Source organism: Lactuca virosa, chromosome 2, assembly GCF_052849685.1.
Source record: "Lactuca virosa cultivar CGN04683 chromosome 2, Lactuca_virosa_CGN04683_v6, whole genome shotgun sequence".
Taxonomy (NCBI): Eukaryota; Viridiplantae; Streptophyta; class Magnoliopsida; order Asterales; family Asteraceae; genus Lactuca; species Lactuca virosa.
Genome location: NC_136427.1, coordinates 193,211,991 through 193,222,495, shown reverse-complemented (window position 1 = coordinate 193,222,495; position 10,505 = coordinate 193,211,991). Strand labels below are relative to the sequence as shown.

The following is a 10,505-nucleotide window of genomic DNA, read 5'->3' as shown; positions in this document are numbered from 1 at the left end:
GTCATTCAAAAGATTGAGATTATGCAGTTTTAATAGATGTATATATTATCATATAATTCAAAATAATTAATATATTATATCAACTTAATATACAAATTATTATATCAAAATTTATAACATTATTGTTATATTTAAAAAAACATATATTTATAAAAAATTTAGCTATGCAGATGCTTCACCGCAACGCACGGCCTTTGCCTAATATATATATATAAACCCGGACTAGTATAATATTATATTGTCTAGTGTAGGTTACTACGTACAAAAGTTGAGCACGTCTACACTCTCATAAAAAGAAAATATGATAGTCCACCACATGAAGTCTTCTATATACACCAAATCTCTCTCTCTCTCTCTCACATGTGACAGAGGAATTCAAGTAATAAATTAGAGAAAAAGGGAGGATAATCGAGAAAAATGGCGGACATCAAAGGCACTGGTAGTCGAGTCGAGGAGCCAACACTTGTACCCTTGTTGGATCATACATCTTCAAACGTCGATTTGGTTTCAAAAACTTCAGACCAGCAAGACTTCGATCTCTCATTTCGACACCGGTTCTTGATTGAATCCAAGAAGCTGTGGCACATAGTCGGCCCCGCCATCTTCAGCCGCATAGCCTCCTACTCCATGTTTGTCATCACCCAAGCCTTCGCCGGTCATCTTGGCGATCTTGAGCTCGCCGCCATCTCCATTGCCACCAGTGTCATCGTCGGCTTCGACTTCGGTCTTTTGGTAATATCTTTACTCTTTTTGAAATTTTGATTTCTGTTGATTTCTCTGAGATTCTAAACATTTTCCTTTGGGATTTAGTTGGGGATGGCGAGTGCTTTAGAGACGTTATGTGGACAAGCATATGGAGCGAAAAACTATCGAATGTTAGGAGTGTATCTACAACGCTCATGGATTGTACTCTTCTTATGTTGTATTCTACTTCTACCGTTGTACATCTTCGCTTCACCGGTGCTGAAACTGCTCGGACAACCGGCAGACATATCGGAGCTCTCCGGTAAGGTGTCTATGAGTTTGATACCACTCCATTTCAGCCTTTGCTTTCAGTTCCCATTACAAAGATTTCTTCAGAGCCAGCTTAAGACGTACGTGATTGCGTGGGTGTCACTCGGGGCGCTGGTGGTTCATTCGGTGATGAGTTGGCTGGTTGTGTACAGACTTCAGCTGGGACTGGTTGGAACGGTGGTGACTCTGAACTTCTCATGGTGGTTGATCGTTATAGGGTTGTTCTGTTTCTCGGTATTCGGTGGTTGCCCGGAGACCTGGGGTGGGTTTTCCATGGAAGCCTTTACTGGACTGTGGTCATTTGTCAAACTCTCCGCCGCCTCCGGCGTCATGTTGTGGTAATTATCTCAGTTTCCGGTGCTTGGATTGACATTCTGTAACTATCGTATCTTACTTGCGGCGTATCAAAAGATTCGAAAAGAATCTAGTACCTTCGTACGACAAGACTCATGAAGCTTCATTTATTTAACACGAATGTCTTTTTTCGAAAATTGCAGTTTGGAGAACTGGTACTACAGGATACTGATCGTGATGACTGGGAACCTTGAAAACGCAAAAATTGCTGTGGATGCTTTATCTATATGGTAATAAATTAATAATTGTCGTGGTCTAAATTTCTTTATTTGTGTGGTCGTTTTGTTTTTGCTAATCATTATATTTTGTATATATGATTTCTTTATATCTTGTTTTTTAGCCTTTTGTGACCTATACTGTCTTTCTTGTATGTCCACATATTACAATTATCGTGGTTTTGGTCAGTGATTACATCACGTTTTTTGTTTTTTTCTAATTATTTTTTATGTGTAAAGAGTTTTTTTAGGAAAAAATAGAACATATTAATTAGTAACGTGGACGATGAAAAATCCTACTTGACATATACCATATTCGGACTGTTTTTATGTGGACCCATGATATATATATATATATATATATATAATTTTAAAAGGTATGTATGTATCATATATAGTTTGTAATTTTTTAGGCAATACATAAGTTTAAATTAAAGATCAGTCAAAATTAATAAATGTTTATATGTTTTTATTGTGTAGCATGTCTATTAATGGCTTCGAACTCATGATCCCTCTTGGATTCTTTGCTGGAACGGGGTATGTTTGTTAACATTTACATTCATTTTGGCATTTTGCCATGTCTGAAAATGTATTTAATTACATGTAATTGAACAGAGTTAGGGTTGCAAACGAGTTAGGAGCAGGAAACGGGAAAGGTGCTAGATTCGCTACCATAGTTGCAGTTACCACATCTGCAGTGATAGGCCTCTTCTTTTGGCTCTTGATCATGTTATTCCACAACGAGCTAGCGTTAATATTCACCAACAGTGAACCGGTCTTGCATGCTGTAAGCAAGCTTTCACTTCTCTTGGCCTTTACCATTCTTCTCAACAGTATTCAACCCGTTCTTTCAGGTAAACACCTCCTCATATTAGTTATATCAATATTCTCTCGGCTTTTCAAAGCTCTACAATCACTAACGCACAAACCGTGCAATCTGATAGGTGTTGCTGTTGGTTCTGGATGGCAGTCATATGTAGCGTACATTAACTTAGGTTGCTACTATTTGATAGGAGTCCCGATGGGACTTGCCATGGGATGGCTTTTCCATCTCGGTGTCATGGTACAAGTTCTTCTCTTACAAGTGGCTGAAATTGATTGGACTCGCCTAGATGTGACATGACATGACTAGATAGGCTTAATTATATAGGGTCATTTTCTAAAGAGGATCGGTCCTTTTGTCCTGTTGATATTAGTTTCATTGAGAGTATAATGTACAATATGTCTTCATGTCATGTCATTTGTGACGAACGGGCCCTTATTTGCTTTTTTATTTTTTTTTGTGCAAAATCCAACATTTGTACATGTGATTTTAGGGTATTTGGGCTGGAATGATTTTCGGAGGAACCGCGTTTCAAACGGTTGTATTGGCTATTATTACAAGCCGTTGTGATTGGGAAAAGGAGGTAATTTACATCCCACCGGAGAATTTTTGTTCAAATTAACTCGGTACAATTATAAGAAATCTTATTTTAAACGTAACTTTGTGTTGAAATCTGGCAGGCACAGAGAGCAAGTATGCATATTAAGAAATGGGCAGTTGTGCATTGATCATGACAAGTTGATATCTCAATTGGTTCACAAAAAATTGGTACCAATAACGTCTTTCTTTGTTATTATATTTTTGGCATTGCAAAAAGGAAATGTAATTAAAGTAATTCATTAGAAATTTTGCACCGAAAATTTGTTAGGTTGTTCGGTTTTACCATTTCCTTTGATCTATATGTGACAATACCAGAATTCCATAAGTATTAGGTTTGATCCTGTCATTGTAAGAAATTATCAAAATTTGGTTAAATATGTTAGAAATTGGGGGCTGCAAAAGAGGACGTTGATAATTTAAATAAAACCTAGATATCTATTTGGATCGTGTTTGTTCACTATGCTTAAAATATAGTTCGAGACGATTAATGTCGGAGCTGTATTAAATTATAATTCAAGGATAATACAAAACAGATGGTAACTTTGGGTTTTAAGCACAAGAACTTGAAGTCTAGATCTAGATTCATATTAAACTACGTTTGTAAAACAAAATTGCTAATAGTCATGAAAAAAAAACTTGGAAGTCTAGATCTGGATTCATATTAAACTACACATAGATAAAGCTCACCAAATGAATGACCCGATACATGCAAAGCGAATACTCGAAAATTTGAAGAAAAGTTGTGTCACAGAGGAAAAAAGGAGAACGGAGAGGGATCTCGTTTTGAGGGTGTGGAATAAATGAGCCCGAGAGATCCTATTTATACTAATTTGAAAACCCTATCAACAAAATCGAATCTGATGACAATGTTTGACCTCCCATTGGCTGTCACGTGCCAATTCGAATAAATGATAAATTATAAGATTTGGTGACATCATCTGGAATCTAATATGATTCTAAACATAGAGCTTATCAAGTTTTTGGGGACTTCTAGAAGATTTCTTTTGTTCATCCACAAAGTCAACGCATGGTGAACATGTTGATCGGGTTAGTCCAATCCAACCCCACCAAAAACTGCTACAAATAAAACCTCCTCAGCTCCCAACAACATACAAAGTGCAATGTGTGCCTAAATCGTGCCATTTTATGAACCTTGCATCTCATTCCTCGGCTCGAATCGGCGCACATATGGGCTTGGCCAATCCCTTAACCTTAACCAAAGCCTTTGAAGGGGCACATATGAGCTTGGACACTCCTTAATCTTATAAACTCACAAAAAGTTCATTTCTCCTACCAATGAGGTATAATGGAAAATTGCTAACTTGATATAAATAATTAAATTTCCAACAATTCCCTAAAAAGTTGGAAAATTTCATTTCACTCATACAAATGATGTCACCTGAGTGTCATGAAGAATAAACCCAAGTTTATTATTAATAAACATAAGAGACCGATTCAAAGATGTCCTATGAATTTAAACCATGTGTTGGAGATATGACCACTGTTACAACATTTTAGTGACATAATAGTTGCATGAGTTTGTACGTGTTATACACTCGGGTCAAGATTGTGTAGCAAGAACAATAAATGAGAGAGATTAATTAGGTAATTAATTTATTATTTATTGAAGTGTCAATAAATAATTAGAAATTAATTAACTAATTTTTTGTTTCTTAAAGAGTTAATAAATAACTAGAAATTAATTATTGGGATTTAATAAATTAAACTAAAAGATCTATATTAGTTATCTAAGGACGATTAATGGCTAATTCTAGAAGATAATTGCAAAGAATTAAATTACTAATTTAACTGGATAATCCTTTTCGTTCAAATATGAAATGTTTTGAATTCCATAACTTATAAATAGGGGCAAGGGGCTTAAGAAAGTAACATCACCAAAAAGTTTATAGCAGATCGGTATCAAGAGTTGGAAATATGTCATTAAATGCCCTAAGTGGTTGAGGTTCAACTATCATTTGATACATTATTGTAAAAAACACCATAGCTCAATTGTAGTATGAGAGTTATATGTTCATGACTATTAGCAATAGAAATTGACTATGGTGTATTAGATAGGGGTGGAATTGGTACGGTACCAATTCATTTTTCTCTAAACCGTGTACCGTACCAACTCTAATTGGTATAAAAAAAATTCTACCGATACCGTACCAAGTATACTTGGTACCAATTTATTTGGTTTCCAACATGTTTGGTTGGTACAAATTGGTAATGGTATATACCAACTTCTTTTAATTTTCTATTGTAAGATTTAAAAATAAGCAAAGACATCGGGATTTTGATGTTTAGTATAGAAATTAGTTACGTAGTTCTTTTTGTTTACAAAAAAATTCTACTAAAGCAAATACATCGGAATTTTGATGTTTAGTATAGAAATTAGTTACGTAGTTCTTTTTGTTTACAAAAGAATTATACTAAAGTAATGCTAAAGTAACGTTTTAATTTTGTGCTTTAACGTGGTAATAACTATTGACTAATACAATCAAATGACTAATATGATGTTATTAAAACTGTAAATACTAAACACAATTAACAGTTGAAATATACGATTTCATATATATATATATATATATATATATATATATATATATATATATATATATATATATAATAAATGAATTGGTTGGTACGGTATTACCATTGTATTCAAATTTTTGTACCATTATCGTACCAACATTGATCAATTGGTACGGTACTACCAACCAAACATGTTGGCTACCAAGTTTCTTGGTTTGGTTGGTAACATGTTGGTTGGTTTTGCGTGGTACAATTTTGCCAACCCTAGTATTAGATGGTCTATAGTTTATAACACCAACAAAAAAAATAAGTTTTTTATACCTTGTTAAAATCAATTTCCTAAATTCAAAGTGTTTGAATTAGTTAATTCTTCTTTATTTTGATTATATAATTGTTTTGTTATTAGATGTTTTTTAACATACGATAAAACATTTGTAGTGTTTATATGTGTATGTATTTAAAGTTGTTTGTTTAACATTCTAATATTTAAACAAGATTTGTTTAATTTAAATTGTTTTGTCAAAATCCTTATCAAAATATTGGTTTAGTTAATTTTATGAGTGGTTTACTCATTGTATGGACTTAGTAGTTATTGTGGGATCAATATGAGTTGTTTACTCACTGTATGGACTTAGTACTCTTCGGATCACAGAAGGACGTTAGGGGAGGGCTGAGGCCCCGAGAGCTAGAGGACGTGCTTTTCAGATCACGGATGAGGAGGCCAGAGCGGCACCGGACGTCGTTGCTGGTATGTATCTATTTATATTTTTGTCTAATTATTTTACATTATGCTTATGATTCATATTGTTGTTAGGTACTTTTCTTGTGAACTCCTTACCTGCATTAATGCTATTTGACTCGGGTGCGAGTCGTTATTTTTTATCCTCGACTTTTAGTAGGAGTTTTGGCATTCCTTTAAATGCACTGGAGCATCCTATGCTGATGTCTGTTGCCGGCCAGGACAGAGTCCGTGTTGCGAGTGTTTTCCATGATTGTAATGTGGATATTTTAAGAGTGTTATACCCGATTGACCTGGTCCCGATTCCCATGGGGGATGTCAGCGTTATTGTAGGGATGGATTAGGTGAGCCAGTTTAGGGCTCAGATTGATTGCGATGGGGCAGCTAGTGGTGGTTCGTACCCCAAGGAGGGGAGAGCTGACCATTTATGGTGAGGGTACCAGGGTTGGTTCAACAATCTGCTCAGCAGCGAGGGCCCGAAGGTTTATTAAACATGGATGCTCAGGTTATCTGGCATATGTGATAGATACTCGTGTAGAGCCGAGTCATTCAGTATCTGATGCCCCGGTAGTTCGGGATTTCCCGGATGTATTCCTAGAGGATTTGCATGGTATACCACCGTATAGGCATGTGGAGTTTAGGATCGATCTGATCCTCGGTGCAGCCCCGATCGCCAAGGCACCTTATCGCCTTGCACCTCCAGAGATGCGTAAGTTGTCCTCTCAGCTTCAGGAGCTGTTGGGCAAGCTGTTCATTCGATCGAGTAGTTCTCCTTGGGGAGCATCGATTCTGTTTGTGAAATAGAAGGACGGTACCCATCAGATGTGCATAGATTACCGGGAGTTAAACAAGTTGATAGTGAAAAATCGTTACCCACTCCCGATGATTGATGACCTTTTTGATTAGCTGCAGGGAGCATCTTTGTTCTCCAATATTGATTTGAGGTCGGGGTACCATCAGATGAAAGTTAGAGAGGAGGATGGAGAGAATACAACTTTTCGCACTTGTTATGGCCATTATGAGTTTGTGGTGATGCCATTTGGGGCTCACCAACGCACCTGCAACATTCATGGATATGATGAACAAGATTGTTGACCGATGCTAGATCGGTCCGTTATTGTATTCATTGATGATATCTTGGTCTACTTAAAGACTAATGAGTTACATGAAGAGCATTTACGGGAGCTCCTAGGAGTTCTGAGGAGGGAGAGGCTTAATACCAAGTTCTCCAAGTGCGAGTTCTGGTTGCGTCAGGTTCAGTTTTTGGGTCACCTCATCAACCAAAAATGTGATATTGGTCGATCCAGCTATGTGGATGCAATTATACAATGGGAGGTTCCGGCGACTCGCTCAGAGATCAGGAGTTTTCTGGGTTTGGCTGGGTATTATCGGAGGTTCATCCAGGATTTCTCCAAGATTGTTGTTCCTCTCACCCGTCTGACTAAGAAGGGTGTGGATTTTGTTTGGGGGCCTGAGCAGCAGGTGACATTTTAGACTTTATGGCAGAAAATGTGTGAGGCTCTAGTGTTGACCCTTCTAGAGGGCGTAGAGGATATGGTGGTATATTCTGATGCTTCCATCACCGGCCTGGGCGCGATACTCATGTAGCGGGGTAGAGTCATTGCTTATGTGTCACGAGAGTTGAAGCCTCATGAGGCTAACTACCCTACTCATGATTTTGGAGTTGGGGGCTGTGGTTTTTGCCCTCAAGATTTGAAGACATTACCTATACGGGGTCCGTTACACCATCTATACGGACCACAAAAGTTTGAGATACCTTGTGGACCAGCAGAGCCTGAATATGAGGCAGATGAGATGGCTCGACGTGATCAAGGATTATGACCGTGACATCTTGTACCACCCAGGTAAGGCCAACGTGGTGGCCGATGTGTTGAGTCGGAAGGTGGTACAAAATCTCAGTGTTATAATCCTTTTAATTAACAATCTCCAATAGTGGGGAGGTGACAATCTTCAGCTGTCCCTAACAAAAGTAGCAAACCCACCACCCTCATACACAACCCTCTGTGTGAGATCTTCTAAGCATCCCCGCAATTTTTTTTTACATATTATCTAATCTACTTAATAAATAAAAGTTTTTTTTGTCACATGTCACACTCTCATGTATTACAAATATACTCTAATAAATTTATACAACGACTCCTACGTCAAAAGAGTTTCTTAAATATTAGTTTATTTTGTTTATTTATGTTTATCAAAAGAGTTTTTGTGACAAAAAAATAATAATAATTTAATACATACGACAATAACTATCGCCAGGCAAACTGCATGTCCCACCAAAATACTACCAATAGTTCACGATATCATTGACAGATTCATCGAGTTAATTTAACCCGTCAAATATTTAACCCTTGACTTGGTAAAAATAATAATCTAGCTTGCAAAGAAGTATTCTAGAGCGTTAGTAAAACAGGAAGCCATTTCTGCCAACAAAATTTGAATTAATCTTGATTACAAATATACGACAATCACAAATTTCCAAATAAATTGTCTACATTAATCGTTTTTAATTAACAATTCAATACTAAATTCAATGTAAAAAATATCTCATCATCTCTATCCAAATATGCACAAATCTTACACCTAATCGAATGACGTTTTGACACTTTACTAGCAAATATTATTAAAAAATATTTAAACATTAAAAAAAAAAAACAATCAACCACCATAGTTCAATCTCAATCGACCAGATGAGAACTTCATGGGATCACGAGTCACTAAAACTCGGTCTCCGAACCGAGCTGACTCACTTCCACTATCCCTCCTCAATTTCTGTAACTTTACAAATCCAAATTTATTATTCAATTCTTCGATCATTTCCCAAAGGGTCTCAACTGACGGTTTTCTAATTGAAAATAGTTGTAATGATTTATCTTTGCAAGCTGTTAATCTGTCCAAACCAGAAGCCAACTCGACCGACTCGTTGAAACTCAGAAGACCAAGCCTTTCTTTAAACTCACTGAGTCGAAGTAGGATCTCGTTCACCGACGACAGGTAATCGTTAGCCAGAAGCTCCATGACACTGTGCAACAACTTGTCTCGTTCTACGAGAAGATTATCGGGTACTTTGCAGATTTCTTCGATCAAACTCACCAACGAGCAAAAGTCTCTGATTAAATCCGAGTTCATGTAAGATGAGATCGAATCTTGTTGTTTTTCTCTCTCTAACACCGAATAAGAAGACGAACATACAACAAAACCGAGGCTTTTCGACGTGGAAAGTAACGTTTCGAGGTATCGAGCATACCACCGGACCCAAGCGGAGAGAACCCACGTGGTAGCCGACGCGCCGTCGCGAAAACCGGAGAGTTTGAGATTGTTACGGCCGCCGGCAGAGGAGAAAACGGAGAGCTGATCTTTGAGAATAAAAGGGCCGCGTTTGATGATGTGGTGGATGGTGAGTAGACACTTGAGGGCGACGTAGGAGTCGTTGGTGCGGTGGAGGCGGTTCATTATGGAGTGGATAATGATGGAAGCGGTGGCGCGTGAGCTGTCTCCAAGAGAAAGGAGGGCGGCGAGGTGGTGGTCATTGGGAGGAGTTGATGGTGAGTGGGATGTGGTGCGGAGGACGGCGACGTGGAGAGATAAGGTTTGGGGTTTGGAGAGAAGAGCAAGCTTTGAAAGCGAGATTTTGTCTTTAACGATGCCTATAAGTTCTCTCATCGTTGTTATGCCACCCAATAATCCGCCATGGATGAATTCGAAGCTAAATATTAGAGAGAGAGTGGGAGAGATTTAGAAGGAGAGAGAATTGACCGTTTGATCAATCGTAGTGGATGTCCCAAGAAAAGTTTTATAAAAACAAGATATATTTGTAGTTTTATACTACTAAAAACGTCAAACAAAGTTTTTATATTATATCCATTTAAATTAAATCAAGGGACTAATTATAAAGTATTCTATACTAATTATTTTTAGCAACAACTGTATGGGGTTGAAGTTATTTATTGCGACAACATCATGATGTCATGGACCATTGAACCCGGAAGCGTACATGAAACATTTGCTATGCTATTGTCACACAAGTTGTAATAATATTTAACTTTTTTTTGCTACAATATATATATATATATATATATATATATATATATATATATATATATATATATATATATATATATAAAGAAATAAAATGAAAGTTCTTATGCAGTTCTATTTTTCTAGATATCCATTAAGGTGGTTGCTACTTTGGAGTGTTTATAATTGA

General features: G+C 37.0%; 2 protein-coding genes across 2 annotated transcripts; one reads left to right on the top strand and one right to left on the bottom strand.

The window, feature by feature from the left end:
* The first annotated feature begins 252 nt into the window (after positions 1-252).
* LOC145159936 (MATE efflux family protein) lies at positions 253-3,407 on the top strand. Its single transcript, XM_079078990.1, has 8 exons — positions 253-732; positions 811-1,352; positions 1,512-1,598; positions 2,064-2,120; positions 2,199-2,437; positions 2,528-2,646; positions 2,900-2,989; positions 3,087-3,407. Exons 1-8 carry the CDS (start codon positions 418-420, stop codon positions 3,132-3,134), a joined length of 1,497 nt encoding a protein of 498 aa, XP_078935116.1. The 5' UTR covers positions 253-417; the 3' UTR covers positions 3,135-3,407.
* A 5,366-nt stretch (positions 3,408-8,773) lies between these two features.
* On the bottom strand, positions 8,774-10,097 carry LOC145159935 (putative clathrin assembly protein At4g40080). Its single transcript, XM_079078989.1, has one exon. It carries the CDS (start codon positions 9,959-9,961, stop codon positions 8,957-8,959), a length of 1,005 nt encoding a protein of 334 aa, XP_078935115.1. The 5' UTR covers positions 9,962-10,097; the 3' UTR covers positions 8,774-8,956.
* Positions 10,098-10,505: the final 408 nt, after the last annotated feature.